General features: G+C 42.0%; 1 protein-coding gene and 1 pseudogene across 4 annotated transcripts in view; both read right to left on the reverse strand.

The window, feature by feature from the left end:
* Positions 1–6098: 6098 nt before the first annotated feature.
* On the reverse strand, positions 6099–7414 carry LOC138666515 (probable imidazolonepropionase pseudogene; annotated as a pseudogene).
* Positions 7415–7580: 166 nt separating this feature from the next.
* LOC138663693 (zinc finger protein 665-like) overlaps positions 7581–19997 on the reverse strand; it is a 67576-nt gene continuing 55159 nt past the window's right edge. The window contains exons 1-7 of one of the 4 annotated variants that reach the window (XM_069749993.1): positions 19066–19199; positions 15162–15316; positions 14863–15039; positions 13453–13576; positions 13275–13369; positions 12986–13076; positions 7581–10397 (exon numbers count right to left, since the gene is read on the reverse strand). In XM_069749993.1, the coding sequence (XP_069606094.1) occupies positions 8623–10397; positions 12986–13076; positions 13275–13369; positions 13453–13576; positions 14863–15039; positions 15162–15239 (2340 nt within the window). In that variant the 5' untranslated portion in view covers positions 15240–15316; positions 19066–19199 and the 3' untranslated portion in view covers positions 7581–8622. Of the gene's footprint in view, positions 10398–12985; positions 13089–13274; positions 13370–13452; positions 13577–14862; positions 15040–15161; positions 15317–19065; positions 19200–19997 lie in introns of those variants that run through there. The other 3 variants (XM_069749990.1, XM_069749991.1, XM_069749989.1) reach the window with 3 other exon arrangements.

Genomic DNA, 19997 nt, shown 5'->3' on the forward strand with positions numbered 1-19997 from the left:
ACAAAGTCAGGTGCTTTGCTGCCACATGCCTGATCATGCTGGTGGTAATCAGGCTGGTAGTTTTGCTACCCTGGCCTGGCAGGTGCTGCAAATGGCCTTTTTGTGGTTATCAGCAGTCTATAAAAAACAACCAGACTCGAGAAGACCTAACAGTTGTACTGGAAACTTCCGTCGTGTTGGTGTTACAGGGAACGGTTGCCCGTCTTGTCTGCGACCACCACACTGCTTCTTTATGCCTCATGGGGTGCTACACCTTCCTTCCCCTGTGTGCTGCTGTCCTCCCTCTCCATGTCCTCCTGTCAGGTTGGGTCAGTTACTATATCATCCACCACCTCCTCTTCCAATTCCGCACCCTGGTCCTCCTCCTGACTTTCTGGCAATTGTGTCTCATCATCGTCCACTCCTTGTGACACTTTCCAAGTCGCCTTTGTGTGACGGTGGCTGCTCAAATAATTGGGCATCGCTACATGTGATCTCCTCTTGTTCCGCTTCAAGTGGACCGGGCGAGAAGCCCGAATCTGTAAATGGAAAAGTGAACAGCCCTTTGGAGTGTCCAAGTGTGGGATCAGTTGTCTCCAGGCACTCGGCATGGTGGGAGGAAGAAGAATCAGGAATATGCGGTCCATACTCATGGTTACTGAGACTTGACCGTGTGGAACACAGGTTGGTGGTGGTGGTGGTGGCAAAGTGACTGGAAGCTTTATCCGCTATACAAACAAAAACCTTTTGACACTGCTCTGAGTTCAATATTGGTGTGCTGCAGTCCTGTAGTAATTGGGACAAGATGGTTGGGCGATACTATGTGGGTGTTTGTCGTGGCACAATTTCAGCTTGGCCTCGGTCTCTGCATGAACCATCACCATCACGTCCAGTTCCCCGTCCCTTGCCACGTGTCTTGCCAATTTTAAATAGAGGACAATATTTTCCATGTTCACTACAAATGATTGAATTTGGAGCGAACTTATATGTGATCCGTGTGACTGAAAACCACATTTTTAAATAGCTGGCCTGTAAGTAACTATTTTTACCAGCAAACCGGTGTCAATAACTTCGCTAATACACTGCAACAAAATTTAAATGGAGGACAGAAATGGCAATATTTTGAGCGCAATTATATGTGATCCGTATGACGGAACACCATAATTTTAAATAGCTGGCCTCTAGGTAACTATTTTGACTGCAAACTAGTGTCAATAACTTCGCTAACACACTGCAACAAAACTTAAATGGAAGCCAGAAATGGCAGAATATTGAGCCCAATTATATGTGATCCGTGTGATGGAAAACCACAGATTTAAATAGATGGCTTGTAGGTAACTATTTTTACCAGCAAACTGGTGTCAATAACTTCGCTAACACTGCAACAAAATTTAAATGGAGGCCAGAAATGGCAGAATTATATGTGATCCGTGTGATACCTGGGTCTATGTCTAGAAATATCTGTCAAAGCAGCAGCACCACACAGAACTGGGATGGATCCTCTTGCTATATGTACTGCAGTCTGCCACATACACTGCCTGTCTGCCTAGCACTGATATCTACAGTATGCAGCTGGATTAGTCCTCAGAAGGATTGTTAGTTGAGATGGATATTTGTATAATGTATTGTGGTATACCTACACTAAGACACATTCAAATCTTTCCCTAGCTCAGCAGCAACTCTCCCTACGCTGCCTGATTCCGGAATAGACTGTGACGATCATGGCGGTGCAGGTCTGATATAGACCTTATGACGCTGTGCGGTCAGCCAATCACTGTAATGCCACAACCAACATGGCTGCGGTATTACAGTGTGTGGCAGATAATTCCTGCATGTTCATTGGCTCTCTAGAGAGCGCCAAGCATGCAGGGCGGAGACCAGAGCTTCCGCCGAGCAACCCCAGAAATACTCGGTGAGCACTGAGCATCTCGAGCAGAGAAATGCTCGGGCGAGTACCACGTAGTGGCGAGCATGATCGCTCATGATTAATCATGACACCTATCTAAACGGGCTATTGACATGAAATTCTCACCAGATGTCGGTAACAACCTATCTAATCCACGCAGGCAAATAAATCAAACCATAGATGGCCACAAGTTATGTGTAATAACGAGAAATGACACGGAAAAAGTATTGAACTCACTTACTGAAATGCATATAATATTTCGTACAAAAGCCTTTGTTGGTTGTGACAGCTTCAAGATGCCTCCTGTATGGAGAAGCTAGTCACTTGAATTGCTCAGGTGTGAGTTTGGTCTACTTTTCTACACAAACATTCTTCAAATCTTACAGGTCCCGTGGGTTTGTTCGATGAACTCTGAGGTTTAGTTCCTTCCACAAGTTTTCTATTGGATTCAGGTCAGGGTTGTTCTAGCTGCTTTATTTTCTTATTACCTGAAACCAATTGATAGTTTCCTTGGCTGTGTGTTTGGAATAATTCTTTTGCTGAAATATAAACCCTCATTTCATCTTCATCATCCTGGTAGATGGCAGCAGATTTTTATCAAAAATATCTCAGTACATTTGACAATGTATCCTTCCTTCAATTATAAGAAGTTTGCCAGTGCCGTATGCTTAAAAAAAAAAAAAAAAGCCCCACACCGTGATGTTCCCACCATCAAACTTCACTGATGTTACTGTGTTTTGGGGGTGATGTGCAGTGCCTTTTGGTCTCCAAACATAGTGTTTTATGCAATGCAAAGGGTACAATTTTGGTGTCATCTGACCAGACTTTATTCTCCCAATATTTTTTTCCATAAATCTTGCTATTATTTGACTCTCAGTACATCTATTCTGTTATTTTAGCCTCATCTATGAGTGCAGTAAAATTTCTGCGTACTGATGCAGTGAAAAAGATGGGAGAAATGTTCTCTGCAGTTTCCAGTAACCTTGTCACCTGTCTGTGGAGGATCTCACATTTTTGTCTGTGATTTTCAGTAACTTTGCTCACCTACTTGCCTGCGGTGTCCAGCACCACAACTTGCTTGATTGTGGTCTCCTGGACATCTCCCACCTTCCAGCAGTTTCCTGTATCACAACCTGCCTGATTGCCTGTGATCTTCTGGATGTCTCCCATCTGCCAGCGGTTTCCAGAATCCTGCCAGCTTGCCTGTGTTCTGATTTTTTTCTGCTTGCCTGCGATTTCCAGCATCCGGCTTGCTTATCTGTAGTTTCCAGGACTTTTGTTACGCACATGGTTGTGGACCCACTGTGGTACTGTCCAGAGAGAGACTGGCGGGGCATAACCAGGTGGTATCATGGGTGCAGTTTCAGGGGATCAGGATCAAGACTAGGCATGGGCAGGATGGATATAGGTATAATTTCAGCAGAAAGGACCTTAACAGATGCGGACAGGATCAGGTAAGCAAGTCATACAGGATTAGAGTAAGGGTATTGGGACCTTACAGCTAGATAGCAGGATATACACTGTGACTAAAGTTGCTAAGGCATCTCCCAATGGTGTAGGGTGCCTTATACACCAGATGTCTCATTGGCTGGGGATTTGCATGTTTTTAGCAATGCACACGCTGGCTCTTGAGGAGGCAGGGAGCGCGAGCACTCCCAGAGAACAGCATGCCATGTGCAGATCCTGGGAGCAGACAGATTAAAACTTTTAGTTTGCCTTTATACATCCAACTGTGGCTTCTAGCGTCTTACCTTTCTGTTTCTCACAAGCTATACCTGTCTGTTGCACCGACGTCCGTGTGCCCACCCAGACCTTTGGCTTAGAGTATCCACCTCACGGTGTGAGTCCGCTATGCTAAACGGGTTGTCTGATAGAAAAGTTAATTGTATTCATGCTTAGACCATTCTTATAAGACACAGTTTCCCCTCATAAATAGTGAGATTTTAATTTTCCCCAAGGGGCCACAAGAAAGACCAAGACTGTTATAGATGGCTCAGCCAATAGGCTGAAATTAATACAGCTGAATATTAATATTAAGATTATTATTTATACTATTTGTATTACCTAATACTGGCAAAACCCGAGAAACATAATAAGAAAATACGCTGCAGTAAATAAACAGCAATAGTGCATAAAAATAATATAGGGTACTTAGTTAACATAATTTTGATTAAAAAATGCAAAAAGCCATCCTACCACGTCACAGTGACCCTAGTCATGACGTTCCTAAGCTCTAATATTAAAACTTTACCATTTGCCAACTGGCATGCATGTGGATAAGTATTAATATTATTATTTTATATTATTTGTATCACATAATACTGAGCACAATTAATTGTGCTGACTCGATTCTACATGATAGGAGAGGTGTGGTTTACTGCATTTTATAAAGTTTAACCATTTGCTACTGTTATTCAGCCATTGCACCTTGATAAACCACTGCTCCCACACACAGTATGATGTACCCACAACTCCCCAACATAATTTGATGTCTCCACAGCTCCCCATCATAATTTGACGGCTCCCACATGGGAAGCTGTGAGGACATAATACTAACATAATTTGATGGCTCCCACATATAGTATGATGGCTCCAGTTTCCCACAATATATAATGGATGTCACAGGCCCCCACACATGGTTTGATGATCATCACAGCCCCCCAATACACATCCTCCAATTCGTAGTGATGGCCCCCATGTCCCTCCACAGTCAGTAATGATAGTCCTCATAGCCAACCACACACATGCCATAATGGTTCTCACAGGTCTCTATACACAATATGATCCCCCACAACACCCCAGACTGTATTATGGTCACCACAGCCCCCCTATATACAGTATGATCCCACACACGCAGCCCCCTTATATACAGTATGAGCTCTCACACACAGCCCCCTAAATACGGTGTGAGCGCCCCCCACACATTCACACATATAAAAAAAAATACTTCACTCTCCCATTCCCCTGGTGCTCTGCTCCTGTCTTTTCTGTGTGCACTGAGGCACTGCACAGCAGATGAGATGCTGTCACAGTCACTCACGCCGCATAGCAGAAGAAGGAGCCAGCGGCTCCCTCCTCCTCCACATATATTCACTATTACCTGCATCACTAGGATGCACAGATCTCTGCAGCAAGTGTTCTGAGCAACAGACATCTCAGCACAGTGGGCGCCAAGTAGTGATGTCATCGCGCGTGCACGCTGCACTGAGACGTCAGATGCTAAGGAAGAATAATGGGGGAGGGAGCGACAGCATTGCTCAAGGTTGGCCCCTCTGAGCACGGGGCCGGATCGATCACCATCTCTGCCCCACCCCGGGTAGGTACGCTGTTATGACCTGGTGGTCAGGACAATAACGGACCTGGTGGTTAAGAGCACACGGAATGACCTGATAGTTACTGATAATAAGGACGAGCTCTGGGACGTGGGAACTCTGCTGACCGCAATCCCTAAACCTATCAAACACACTAGAAATAGCCATGGATTGCTCCCTATGCAACTCGGCACAGCCTAAGAAACTAGCTAGCCCTGAAGATAGAAAAATAAAGCCTACCTTGCCTCAGAGAAATTCCCCAAAGGAAAAGGCAGCCCCCCACATATTTTGACTGTGAGTAAAGTTGAAAATACAAACACAGAGATGAAATAGATTTAGCAAAGTGAGGCCCGACTTACTGAACAGACCGAGGATAGGAAAGGTTACTTTGCGGTCAGCACAAAAACCTACAAAAAGACCACGCAGAGGGCGCAAAAAGACCCTCCGCACCGACTCACGGTGCGGAGGCGCTCCCTCTGCGTCCCAGAGCTTCCAGCAAGCAAGACAACTAATTAAATAGCAAGCTGGACAGAAAAATAGCAAACCAAAAGAAATACAAGCTGGAACTTAGCTTCTGATGGGAAGACAGGTCACAAGAACGATCCAGGAGTGAACTAGACCAATACTGGAACATTGACAGGTGGCATGGAGCAAAGATCTAAGTGGAGTTAAATAGAGCAGCAGCTAAGGAATTAACCTTGTCACCTGTGAAACTCAGAAACACCCACCAGAGGAAGTCCATGGACAGAACCAGCCGAAGTACCATTCATGACCACAGGAGGGAGCCCGACAACAGAATTCACAACACTACGCTACTGCTTAGATTAGATGCACTACTCCAGGACTGCAAATAAAACACTGCAGTGACACTTTAAAAGCTGCTAAAGACAGGAAAGAAATAGTCAGCGAGCTCTGAATGATTTAGTGTGGTAAACAATTTTGCCTTTAACAACGACATATTCAATTAATTCTTGGTGTCCTCCAAACTGGTAAATCACATGTTCCCATCCTGGGGCATTGAGGATAACCACATCTCCTTGTTCTCCAACCTCTAATGAGCCGTGTGTATGAGATCTTCCCAAAGAGTAAGCAGCATTGATGGTGGCAGCAGCCAGAGCCTCATTCAGAGACATCTTCAAATTGACACAGGCAAGGTGCAGGACCATGGGCATAGAGAAGCAGTATGCATTGCGATTGAAGTCACTGCCTAGAGAGACTATCACTCCAGCATTAAGCATGTCCCTTGCGCGAGGCTGCTTAAGTCTCAGGATGTAGGCAGTTGTAGGCAAAAGAACGGCCAAACATTTTGCAGCAGCCAGTGCAGTGATCCCTTTATCACTTATTTCTTCTAAATGACTAACCGCAAGTGCTTCCAGCTCTGCACCCAACTCTGCTGCATGCATCGGGTTAAGTTCACCTCCATGAAAGTTCAGATGCAGGCCAATGTCTTTACCAGCAAGAAGAATTTGTCTTGTGGACTCCAGGTCAAAGACTCCTTTTTCACAAAAGACCGATATTTTCCACATGAATTCTGCCATTTATAGCCAAATGCTTCAAGGCAGGAAGATGAAGGTCTATGATGTCATCTGCGGCTTCTTTTGCAGTTTTTCCTTTTGGTACTGAATGAGCCCCACAATATGTGCAGGAAATGCCAATTTCCACCTTCCTCTGAGCTTCTTCAATCACTCTCAGCATCTTAAGCTCCGTCTCCAATTTTAACCCATAACCACTCTTGCACTCAACCAACGTGGTTCCAGCACGGCGCATGCGTTCCAGGCGCTGTTGAAAGCTATCGAACAGCTCTTCCTCTGTGTGTTGCACTGTACAATTCATTCCTCCTCCAGCCTGATGTACATCCATGTAAGTAGCACCTGCAAGTTTCATAGCAAATTCATGTACTCCGTCACCTGCCCACACAGGATGGGTGTGAGCATCTACAAAGCCTGGTAACACACATTTTCCTGAGCAGTCAATCACAGTCTCAAACTCTTCATGACAAAATTGATTATGTATGAAGTTTGTGGGTCCTATAGCCTTGATGAAGCCGTCTTTGCCCACCACCATGCTGGCTTTCTCCAGTATGGCTAGATGTTGCATTCCCTCCTTGAGCAGGTACTCTTCTTGTTTCTGACAGACAACAACCAGTTGTTCTGCATTTTGCAACAAAAGCCTAAATTTGCCAGGCATCTTGGTAGCTGCAGCCCGATAGAGGGTTCTGTCCTAAATGGTGAGTCATGATTTAGTGTGGGTCTATTAGTGAGGACTTTGCTGCAGATTGTTTCTTCAACAACTCGCAATGTGTGAACACACCCCGATACAGGTAAAACTGGCAGTTAATAATGCCACACAAAGCTTTATAATTATAGAAACGAAAATTCAGCCCATAGTTCTAGAATAGTTTTATTAGAAATATATGTAAATAATTATAACAAAGGAGAAAGATCTAAATATATTTACACATGCAAGTGTATAACAATGAACTTTACAAATCAATAAGTAGAATTAAGCCACGTTGGAGATAAGTAATAATAAAAGCAAATAGCATCAAAAGGATGTCACATCACCTCATTTGTCATACAGCAGCCCACGCAAGTGACATTAACCCCCTTCATAGCGCAACCAGCATGCAGCACCACATGAGTGACATTACCCCTCTTCACCGCGCCGACCCAAAACATGCAGTGCCACATGAATCACATCACCCACTTCCACCCACAACCTCCCAGCAAGCAACCCCCCCAAAGTGACATTACATCCTTCACCACGCAGACTCTCATCAGTGTGTAGCTCCCAGCGTGCAGCTCCATGCAGCACCCCATAATGCATCAACATCCTCTTCATCGCACAGCCCCCCAGCAAGTATCATCTCCTTCTCTACACAGCTTGAATCACCCCCTTCTCTGCAAAGCCTTCATTATCATCAGCTTCTCTGCAGTCAACAGCAAGCAAAATCACCCTATTCTCTGCACAGCAACCCCAGCATGCAGCATCCTCCCTTTCTCCGCACAGCATCATCCCCCTTCTCTGCACAATTTTCTAGTAATTAATTTTTCACACTCTAGGTATGATAATTAATGACATTTCCCCGTGTGAAATTTTTGATATTAAAAAATGGTTGTCCACTACTTGGACAACCCTTTATCATTCCTCATGTTTGGTCAAAATATTTCCTCATTTTGGTTAAAATAAAAACAATTGTACAAACCTCCTATGCTGGAGCTATTTCCGCACTTGCGTTCTCGAGGCTCATTTGAGCCCTAAGCCCAATCAGCACTGTCGCCACCTTCGGACAAGAGGAACGTCAGAGCAGAAGCAGCCCTGGATTCCTGTTGAGGTTCAATACATATGAAGGCAGGAACAGTGAAGCAGACACTGATTGAGGCAAGGCTCGTGTGATATAACATCTTCATGTGAACATTTCCCTCATTAAGAACATGAAAAACGCTTCTCCCCTGTGTGATTTCTCTGGTGTATAACCAGACTCCATTTCTGTTTAAAATATTTCCCACATTCTGAACAGGAAAAAGGCTCCCTTGTGTGGGTTCTCTGGTGCTTATCCAAAGCTGATTTATAGTTAAAACATTTCCCACATTCTGAACAGGAAAAAGGCTTCTCCCTTATGTGGGTTCTCTGGTGCTTAACCAAAGCTGAATTATGGTTAAAACATTTCCCACATTCTGAACAGGAAAAGGGCTTCTCCCCTGTGTGAGAACTTTGATGTACAACAAGATTCCATTTCTGGGTAAAATATTTCCCACATTCTGAACAGGAAAAAGGCTTTTCCCCTGTGTGGGTTCTCTGGTGCTTAACCAAAGCCGGTTTCTGGTTAAAACATTTCCCGCATTCTGAACAGGAAAAAGGTTTCTCTCCTGTGTGGGTTCTCTGGTGCATAAGCAAAACTGATTTATAGTTAAAACATTTCCCACATTCTGAACAAGCAAAAGGCTTCTCCTGAGAATGGGTTCTCTGGTGACTAACCAAAGCTGATTTCTGGTGAAAAGATTTACCACATTCTGAACAGGAAAATGGCTTCTCCCCTGTGTGGGTTCTCTGGTGACTAACCAAAGCTGATTTATGGTTAAAACATTTTCCACATTCCGAACAGGAAAAAGGCTTCTCTCCTGTGTGAGTTCTCTGGTGGCTATCAAAATGCGCTTTCCGGTTAAAACATTTCCCACATTCTGAACATAAAAAACGATTCTTCCCTGTGTGAGTTCTCTGGTGATTAACCAAATTTGATTTTGTGTTAAAACATTTGCCACATTCTAAACAAGAAAAATGCTTCCCCCTTGTGTGGGCTTTCTGGTGCTTAAGCAAAGCTGATTTACGGTTAAAATATTTCCCACATTCTGAACACGAAAAAGGCTTCTCCCCTGTGTGACAACTTTGGTGTATAACAAGATTCCATTTTTGGCTAAAATATTTCCCACATTCTGAACAGGAAAAAGGCTTCTCCCCTGTGTGAGTTCTCTGGTGATTAACCAAAGCAGATTTATGGTTAAAACGTTTCCCACATTCTGAACAGGAAAAAGGCTTTTCCCCTGTGTGAGTTCTCTGATGGCTATAAAGATGCGTTTTCCGGTTAAAACATTTCCCACATTCTGAACAGTAAAAAGGCTTCTCCTCTGTGTGAGATCTCTGGTGAAAAACCAAATCTGATTTATGGCTGCAACGTTTTCCACATTGTGAACATGAGAAAGGCTTCTCCCCTGTGTGAGTTTTCTGGTGCTTAACCAAATGTGATTTCTGGTTAAAACACTTCCCACATTCTGAACAGGAAAATGGCTTCTCCCCTGTGGGGGTTATCTGATGGTTAACAAAAACTGGTATGCAGTTACAACCTTTCCCACACTTGGAACAAGAAAATCTATTCTCTGCTGTGTGAAATTTTTGATGTTTATGAAAAGACTTTTTGAGGGGAAAACTATTTCCACATTCAGAACGTGAAAACAGCTTCTTTGCTTTAGGAACAGTTTGTTTTGTAATGCTTATTTTGTGACTTTGATTTTCCTTAGAAGACAATAATGAATCAGAAGACAGGACCTGTTGCAAAGGATCAGTTGACAAATCTTTGCTGTAAAGAGATGATGGTATATTTGGAGTAATGGCATTCACTTGAATTGTATCTTGTGGGATCTCAAGATCATCTGATTTAAAAACTGAAGATGTCAGCTGTCCCTCTGATCTCCTGGTACAGTCATCTGCCAAGGATAAAACCAGTTATTATTTTTGAATAAAAAAATCCTTAAATTATATATTTTGTAACATTTCTACTTAAACTATCAATAAAAATGGCAAGTTACTTAAAAAACGTAATTATTCACCAATACATTGACAGTTTATTAGAAAAATCTAATAGGATGAACTAGTAGAATAAAAAGCCACCACACATTGTTATGCAAGCAAAAATAATACCAATAAAAACTTCTACTCATCCTGCAAAAAAGCAAGTCCCCACTTAGGTTCATCATCTGTCAGTGGAAAAACAGAGGTTTCCACATTACTGGATCAAAGGCTCTTGATAAGCAACATGGCTTCCATAAACCAATCTAGCAATATCCACTCTCCGAAAGTCAAATCTCCCCCTCGCTTCAGAGCCTTGCAGTGTGCCCAAATCACATTTAACATCCATGTATTTCGTATTAATTAGTGAGAACTTACAGTAATTTACAGTGCATGTGTGTCTCCTGGAGCACAATCTGGGCACTATATGTTGTGTAATAAAATTATATATTTGCAATTTTTACCCTCCAACATTCACTGCACTGTGTGCTAATTTCCAGAAAGCGTCTGCGGAGTCAAAATAGTTACTCTTACAGATTAATTCACAGAGGTTTATAATTTCCAAAATGCAGTCGCTTTATGGGGATTTCTACCTCTTTAATTTTCTGACATTTTGTCGTACTAGGGCTTCAGCAAATGGTGATCTCCTCCTGCGACAACTGCTTCTGGCACCAGGAGCCGCCTTATTCATTCTGCAGTAGGCCCTGGTGATGGAGGATACATAGGAACCAGATGCTCTGTCCAGGTACTAATATTCAGGTACCTGGGACAAGTAGTACAATCCAGTCTGACAGAATGGGTGTGTGATGTCCACCTGAAGTAATCTGTTCAATTCAGGCAATTGGAAAGCGCCATACCCTACTAAAGCTTGAAGCATATTTCTGGAAGCTGCCAGATACAGCCTTGTTCTCCTCTGGTTCAGTTCTCTGTGCTCAGATCCCAGCTTTTGTATTTGTTTCCTTTACAGACTACTTGTGTCTTCTGGTTTTGTATTTTCTCTGCTCTCCGGGTTCTGACACGGATATCTGACTATTCTTCCCACATAAATCCACAGAGAAGCAGGTAACACCGTGGCCCAAGCCTAAGGGGTCTATGTGTAAGTTCAGAACCATGCAGAAGAGTTAAAAAAGTTAAAGGGTGATGGGAAAAATTGAGACTATAAACAATAACATGTCTACTGAAATGATCTAGCTGAACAGTCTTCATCAGTAAAAAAAAAAATTAGATGAGTAACTGGTGGTGAAATCTCTCTAGGGTAAATAGAGTATGGAGCTCGGTGGCTCTTGGGAATCTAAGCTGTCATAATGGCCAATACTCTCCATCAGTGAGTTTCCAGAAGAAAAGTTAGAAATTTAAAGAGAACTATTTATAATACTGCAGAGCTGAAGTGTTTTAAATTTAGATATGGAATGTTAGGGATTTGGAAAAGGCAATGGAGACCTTTTTTAAAGACTTCAAGAGAGTTGCAGACGCGCATAAGTGAGGCAGGCCAATACTACCACAAATCAGACAAAATTGAAAACTGTAAACCAATAGACATAGAATAAAAAAACATGTTACATCCCCAACATGTATGTGGGACGAGCTCCAACACTGATCCTGAATTGCACTATTTTATGGTGGACCATTGGAGCTACTATGAGTTCTGACCAGAAGAGTAGAGAAAGCATTACAGCTCCCCATTTCAGGAGAGATTGTACAGTAATGTGAATTCCTTAGGATCGAAAACAATGTAATTCATGAAGAAGAGTGAAGCCATGAAACCAGGGCACGAGCCATGCCGACACATCTCTTGCAGGCGTAAATAAATGTATATTCCAGCTATCGACCACACACACCTTAAAGATGTATCATGGCACAGGTGTAATGTTATTTGTATAGTTTATCGTGATTGTTTTGAAGTTAGAAGGTTTTAAAAGAAGTTGAAAAGTCAGGATAAAGGAAAACTGTTGCTATTGTACAGAAATTTACACTTGGCCTTCACTGCACATTTAATGTTGTCAATCATATAATAAAAGTTTAGACAAAAAGATTGGACCTGGTCTTGTAGGGACCATGTCCATGTGAGCACATTCGGCAGAAGAGGAGAGAAGGTAGATTCATCATCCAATAAGATATCAGGGATCTAGGAAGCCAACAGCATCATTACCCTCCGCTTCCTCTTACAGGTCCATAATAATATCCTTTTAAGTGATTTTCTAAGTTGTCAGCACATTCCACATACTCTGTCATTTGGCTTTGTAGTTTACACTCTTGGTCAGGTAAGGTTCAGTTTCTTCTAATCCCAGGGGGTAAGTGGATCATCCAGGTTTTAAGTTCTATAGAAAAGGCTTTTTAATTGCAAATGTCATTTGAAGAGTTTTGGGCGAAGGTGAATGATGTGGTCTACAGGGAATATGGTTATCACACTATTGTGATATAGCTGGGATACACCACCAATAAAGCAGCCACAGCTGGTGACTGAGAAGAATCTGTGACTTCTCTGCATTTAGTGGTTACTACTCACCTGGGTAGTCATATGTAGGAATCTCATCTTTATACCGCTGATCACCCCTCACATAGATCTCTGTAGCATTAATATGGGTCAGATCTTCACCCTGAAACAAATACTGTAAAAGTTACAGACAGATGGAGAAGTCACATCTATGATCAGCTCTAATCCTGCCATCTCCACCATTCTCAATACACAAGTATAAAACATATAATACTGGTGGATAAAACAAGACTGGACACAAGACCTTCACAGCCATCTACACATCATAGGGGAGATCTCATGACACCTGATCTCCATCTACCTGAAGATCCTGAGGAACATTGGGATCTTCAGGTTTACAGTCCTGTGGAAGAAGAGGACGGGGACATCTCTCTGGTGTCCTCTTACTGGATAAATCTGAAGGAAACACATACAGGGACTGAATTAATTCTTTACATACAGATAATTATAGACCGTGTGTATTTAGTCCTGGCTATTACCTGGTGATGTGAGGGGCTGGGGACCCTCCATCATGACGTCCTTGTACAGATCTTTGTGTCCTTCTAAATACTCCCACTCCTCCGTGGAGAAATAGACGGTGACATCTTGACACCTTATAAAAACCTGAGACATATAATGATGCTATCATCCCCCGATCCCTTCATAGTGTTACAGTATAGTATCTAAGAAAAAATATATATGTTTGTACTAGGTTAGCCAGTAGATAGAAAAATATAAAAAATTGAGAGTCCTCAGTGATGGATACCTTTTAATGGCTTATTGAAAAGATGGTAACAAATTGAAAGCTTTTGAGAATACTCAGGACTCTTCATCAGGCATAGAGTAACACAAAATCTGAAGAGTCACATATTTATGCACAAGAGGACACATGAATAATGTAAAGGCTAAAACAAGTGATGTGAAGCAGAACTGTCAATATGGGATGGGGAGAGAACAGTTGTGGCTTTAAATATTGGAGCAGTTCATAGATAAGGAGTGTGAGTTTTATTGACTTGTGATTGAGGGCTGGTCTATCATTGTGATGCCCCCACACGTCTGAAAAGCACACTCCTTAGTTGATAGAAAGACAAATCCATGCAACACATTCATTCCTGCATTTGAGTGTGTCAAAGGTTGTCATAAGTTTATACTCCTCTCTGAGAAGTTACCTTTTGGGGGCAACCCGATCAGATGTCAATCACAGGATATTCAAACTTTTACACTCCTTATCTATGAACTGCTCTAATATTTACGGCCACAAATATTTTCTACCTGTCCCACTAAACAGTTCTGCTTCACGTCACTTGACTTATCTATTGCATTATTCCTGTGCCTTCTTGTGCATAAAATATGAAAAAGTGGCTTTATTCAATGCGTTTCGGAGTACTATGACTCCTTCATCAGTAAACCACAAAGTATATACTATTGTGGTTTCCTGATGAAGGAGTCCTAGCACTCCGAAACGCGGTGAATACAGTCACTTTTTCATCTGAATATCCTTTTGGACTTCTATCTTTCAAGCAGCGCGGAGTTAATCCACCTTTGTATCCCACTTTTTTTTTTTTGTCTGGTTGGTCAGGGGGAGACTGGTTGATCTGCAGCAGCTAATATTTCTAAGAGCCTGTGTGTTTGGGCTCTATCTGGTGAGTAAAATCTGATTAGAAGTATCTCTTAATACCCAGATAAGACCCTGTTGCGCTTTTACTTTCCTTCCAGCTTTTTATTGTGCATAAAATATGTGACTTCAGATTTTCTGTTATTCTATGCCTGATGAAGAGTCCTGAATAGTCTGAAAAGCTTGCAATTTGTTATAATCTTTTCAGTTAGATATTAAAAGGTATCAACCACTGAGGACTTTAAAATTTTAATACTTTTCTGTATATCGATCCAGCATTTCCTAGCAGTGTCACCTCTCCAGTCAGCAGCTCAATCATCTTGTAGGTGAGATCTAGGATCTTCGGTTTATTGATGTCCTCTTGTATCAGGGGGAGAGGTGGAGGTCCAATAATTGGGTTCAGGGGTCTTCCCCATCCCACGGACTCAGGGTCCTGACAACGCTCACTAGAGGTCTTCTTTACTGTGTAATCCTGAGAGACATATTAATAAATCTCATTACAAACATTTACAGAGTCCTCACCTCTCCAGTTCTGTCCATCTGCTATTCCCATAGATAGGAATAATGTAATGTGACGTCATCAGAATCTCTCACCTCTCCAGTAAGCCGGAAGAGGATCTCTAGGGTGAGGTGTAATATCCTCTCCGCCATCTTGTCTCTGTCCATATCCATCTTTGATGGGTAAATCAGGACAGGAAAGTTCTCTTATATAGAAGATCTTCACTGAGAGGATCCGATATTGCAGGGACCTGAATGAGAAGATGAGCCGATGGAACATTATAAAAATCCTGTGTAATAATACAATTACTGGAGATAATAAGGGAAATATGAGATTATTTACATTATTTATTTTAATTTTTTACATATCCTAATAAAACCTACATACAATTGCTTCTCACAAAAATATAATCAAAAAGTTAATTTATTTCAGTTCTTCAATACAAAAAGTGAAACTCTCATATTATATAGTCATTACAAACAGATTGATCTATTTCAAGTGTTTATTTTTTTTGTTAATGTTGATGATTATGGCTTACAACCAATGAAACCCAAAACTCATTATCTCAGTAAATTAGAATACTTTATAACACCAGCTTGAAAAATGATTTTACAATCCGAAATGTTGGCCTACTGAAATGTATGCTCAGTAAATGCACTCAATACTTGGTCGAGGTTCCCTTTGCATCAATTACTGAATCATTGAGGCATGGCGGCGATCAGCCTGTGGCACTGCTGAGGTGTTATGGAAGCCCAGGTAGCTTTGACTGCAGTCTTCAGCTCGTCTGCATTGTTGGGTCTGGTGTCTCTCATCTTCCTCTTGACAACACCCCTTAGATTCTCTATGGTGTTAAGATCAGACAAGTTTGCTGGCCAATCAAGCACAGTGATACTGTTATTTTTAAGCCAGGTATTGATACTTTTGGCAGTGTGGACAGGTGCCAAGTCCTGGTGGAGAATGAAATTTCCATCTACAAAAAGCTTGTCGGCAGAGGGAAGCATGAAGTGCTCCAAAATTTCCTGGTAGACGGCTGCACTGACTTTGGTCTTGATAAAACACAGTGGACCTACACCAGCAGATGACATGGCTCCCCAAACCATCACTGATTGTGCAAACTTCATACTAGACCTCCAGCAGCTTGGATTGTGTCCTCTCCACTCTTCCTCCAGACTCTGGGACCTTGATTTCTGAATGAAATGCAACATTTACTTTCCTTGTGAAGTGTCAATGACTGCCTTCTGGGTATCTGTCAAATCAGCAGTCTTCCCCATGAATGTGGAGCCTACTGAAACCGACTAATGGACCTTTTTATACACTTAGGAAGCCTTTGCAGGTGTTTATTGTTAACCCCTATACCCCAAGGGTGGTTAGCATGTTAATGACTGGGCAAATTTTTACAATTCTGACCACTGTCCCTTTATGAGATAACTCTGGAAGGCTTCCATGGATCCCGGTGACTCAGACTGTTTTCTCGTGACATATTGTACTTCATGATAGTGGTAACATTTCTTTGATATGACTTGCGTCTATTAATGAAAAAACTTAAATTTGGTGAAAATTTCACTATTTTCCAACCTTTAATTTTCATGTCACACAAAATACTTAATAAGTAACATTTTCCACATGTCTACTTTACATCAGTACAATTTTGGAACCATTTTTTTTTTTTTACTAGGAAGTTATAAAGTGTGAAAAGTTGAACAGCGATTGCTCATTTTACAACACCATTTTTTTTTTTTAGGGACCACATCTAATTTGAAGTCACTTTGAGCGGTCTATATGACAGAAACTACCCAGAAAATACCAAAAAGTGACACCATTCTAAAAACTGCACCTCTTAAGGTGCTCAAAACCACATTCAAGAAGTTTATTAACCCATCGGGTGCTTCACAGGAATTTTTGGGAATGTTTTAAAAAAAAAAAAAAAAAAGAACTTTAACTTTTTTTCACAAAAAAATTATTTCAGATCCAATTTTTTTAATCAAGGTTAACAGGTGGAATTGGACCCCAAAAGTTGTTTTGCATTTTGTCCTGAATACGCTAAAACTCCATAAGTGCGGGTAAACCACTGTTTGGGTGCACGGAAATTATGTCACAAAAAAATAATCTCAGAATCGCCGGGATCAATTGAACAGTTCCAAAGTTATTACCACATAAAGGGACAATGGTCAGAATTGTAAAAATTGGCTTTGCCATTAACATGCTTGCAAAAGACCCTCGGGGGTAAATATGTTAAAGTAATTGTTCTAAGGGATTACACACATAGTCAAAATTGTTGGTACCCCTCATTTAATGACAGATAAACCCACAATGGTCACAGAAATAACTTGCATCTGACAAATGTAATAATAAATAAAAAATCTCTATGAAAATTAACAAATGAAAGTCAGACATTGCTTTTCAACCATGCTTCCACAGAATAAAAAAAAATAAAATTCCACTCTACAGCTATATGCAAATATCTATAAGGCTACTTTCACACTTGCGTCGTGCACCGCACGTCGCTATGCGACGTTGCGGCGCACAACGGGGGCAGCGGATGCATTTTTCCAGCGCATCCGCTGCCCCATTGTGAGGTGTGGGGGCGGAGTTCCAGCCGCGCATGCGCGGTTGTAAAAAGCGGACCGTCGGCAGTGAAAAACGTTACATGTAACGTTTTTTGCTCCCGGCGGACTGCCACAAAATGGCGCAACCGTCGCTCGACGGTTGCGACGTGTGTCAATGCGTCGCCAATGTTAGTCTATGGGGCAAAAACGCATCCTGCAGACAACTTTGCAGGATGCATTTTTTCCCTTAAACGACGCATTGCGACGTATTGAAAAAAACGCTAGTGTGAAAGTAGCCTAAGTCGTTATCCCCATTATAGTGTAGCATCGACTGTAAAACACAGGGGGCTCCTGCACATCTACTGTGCGCCCCCATAACTGGGATGTACAATTACGGTATTTTACATTAAAGGTTCTTTGGTTAAAACAAGTTATCACAGATCCATGGGCCTCACGGGATAGGTGATCGCTTAGGTACGACCATTAGAAACTGCACCGATCGGTAGAATGGGGAAGTTTTATGCATGACAGACACATTCCCATTTTAAAATGCAGCACAGATGTCTGACCGCAGTTCCATTCATTCTCTTTGGGGCTGTTTCTACAGGGAAGAAATACCACCACACCATGAACAGATCACATGGTAACTGAATAATACTACATATTACCAGCTTATAGGCACCAAATAAAACCACATACAAGGAAAAATACAGCCACACCATAACTAGACTACATATTCCACCACATAGTGACTGAATAATACCACATACAGGGGATAAATACCACCATACCATGACCAGACCATAAATTACCACCAATAATACGACAAATAGGGGATAAATACCACTACACGGTGACCAGACCACATATTACCATCACATAGTGACTGAATACTACAATACTGATCATGAATACAAACCAAAATACTAAGAACACTGATATTACCACCAGAGACATTATACACAAGAACTCTGTATATACTGTCAGTGTACAGATAATACAGTGGTCACTGGTGACATTATACACAGGAGCTCTGTATATAGTGTCAGTGTACAGGTAATACAGTGATCACCAGTGACTTTATACACAGGAGCTCTGTATATAGTGTACAGATAATACAGTGATCACCAGAGACATTATACACAGGAGCTCTGTATATAGTATACAGGTAATACAGTGACCACTAGTGACATTATACACAGTAGCTCTGTATATAGTGTACAGTGTACAGATAATACAGTGATCACCAGTGACATTATACACATGAGCTCTGTATATAGTGTCAGTGTACAGGTAATACAGTGATCACCTGATCACCAGTGACCTATATATGAGCTCTGTATATAGTGTCAGTGTATAGGTTATACAGTGATCTCCAGTGACATTATACACAGGAACTCTGTACACGGTATATAGTGTGTAGTGTGCATGTACATGTAATAAACTGACTCACCAGTGAATTCTGTAGTTGAAGTCCTTCTTCTTCGCTTTTCTTCTACAGCCAGCAAAGACTGCCATCACTGCTTCCAGCCAGGACTCATCTCTGCAAAAAATAACATACAGTCCTCAATAGCTGATCGCTTTCAGAGCCCTTTCCCCACTTTTTCCCTGACTTCTACACTACATCAGATGATGAAAAAAAGCGACATAGTGCCGCTCTACACAGAAACAGGACCCATCTTTTGTTCCCTCCATGGAAAAGTTTCCTAAAAAGTATATTATATTACAGTAGTAATAATGTCCCTAATTGAACAATAAAGAAATTATGCTCCCCACTTGTCACAATAAACTAATATAGCATGTTCCTCATTCTGGCCCCCAAACAGTAATTAAGTCCCTCATCCTGGCCTCCTTTATTTAAAAGTCTCGCACAAGCTGGCCTGCTTTATTTTAGAATATGCCCCAGCCTGGCCCCCTTTATTTTATAATATGCCCCAGCCTGGTCCCCTATGTCTCTGGCCCCTTATGCAGCCTGGCCCCAGTTATCCATACTGCCCCCCAGTTATCCATTCTGGCCCCCATATGTCCCTTGTCCTGCCCCCCTATATCTCTCCTGGACCCCCATATATCCATCCTGGTCCATTGTCCTGGCCTCCCCCCCCATAAATCCATTCTGGTCCCACTTATATATGCATCCTGGCCCCCATATATGCATCCTGGCTGCCCCATATATATCCATCCTGGCCCCCCCATATATGCATCCTGGACCCCCATATATATATGCATCCTGGCGCCCCAATATTTTTCCATCCTGGCTCCCCATATATATCCATCATTGCCCTCCATATATGCATCCTGGCCACCAATATATATGCATCCTGGCCTCCCCATATATATGTATCTTGGCTCTACCATATATTCATCCTGGCCCCCCATATATAAGCA

This window comes from Ranitomeya imitator, chromosome 2 (assembly GCF_032444005.1).
Source record: "Ranitomeya imitator isolate aRanImi1 chromosome 2, aRanImi1.pri, whole genome shotgun sequence".
Taxonomy (NCBI): Eukaryota; Metazoa; Chordata; class Amphibia; order Anura; family Dendrobatidae; genus Ranitomeya; species Ranitomeya imitator.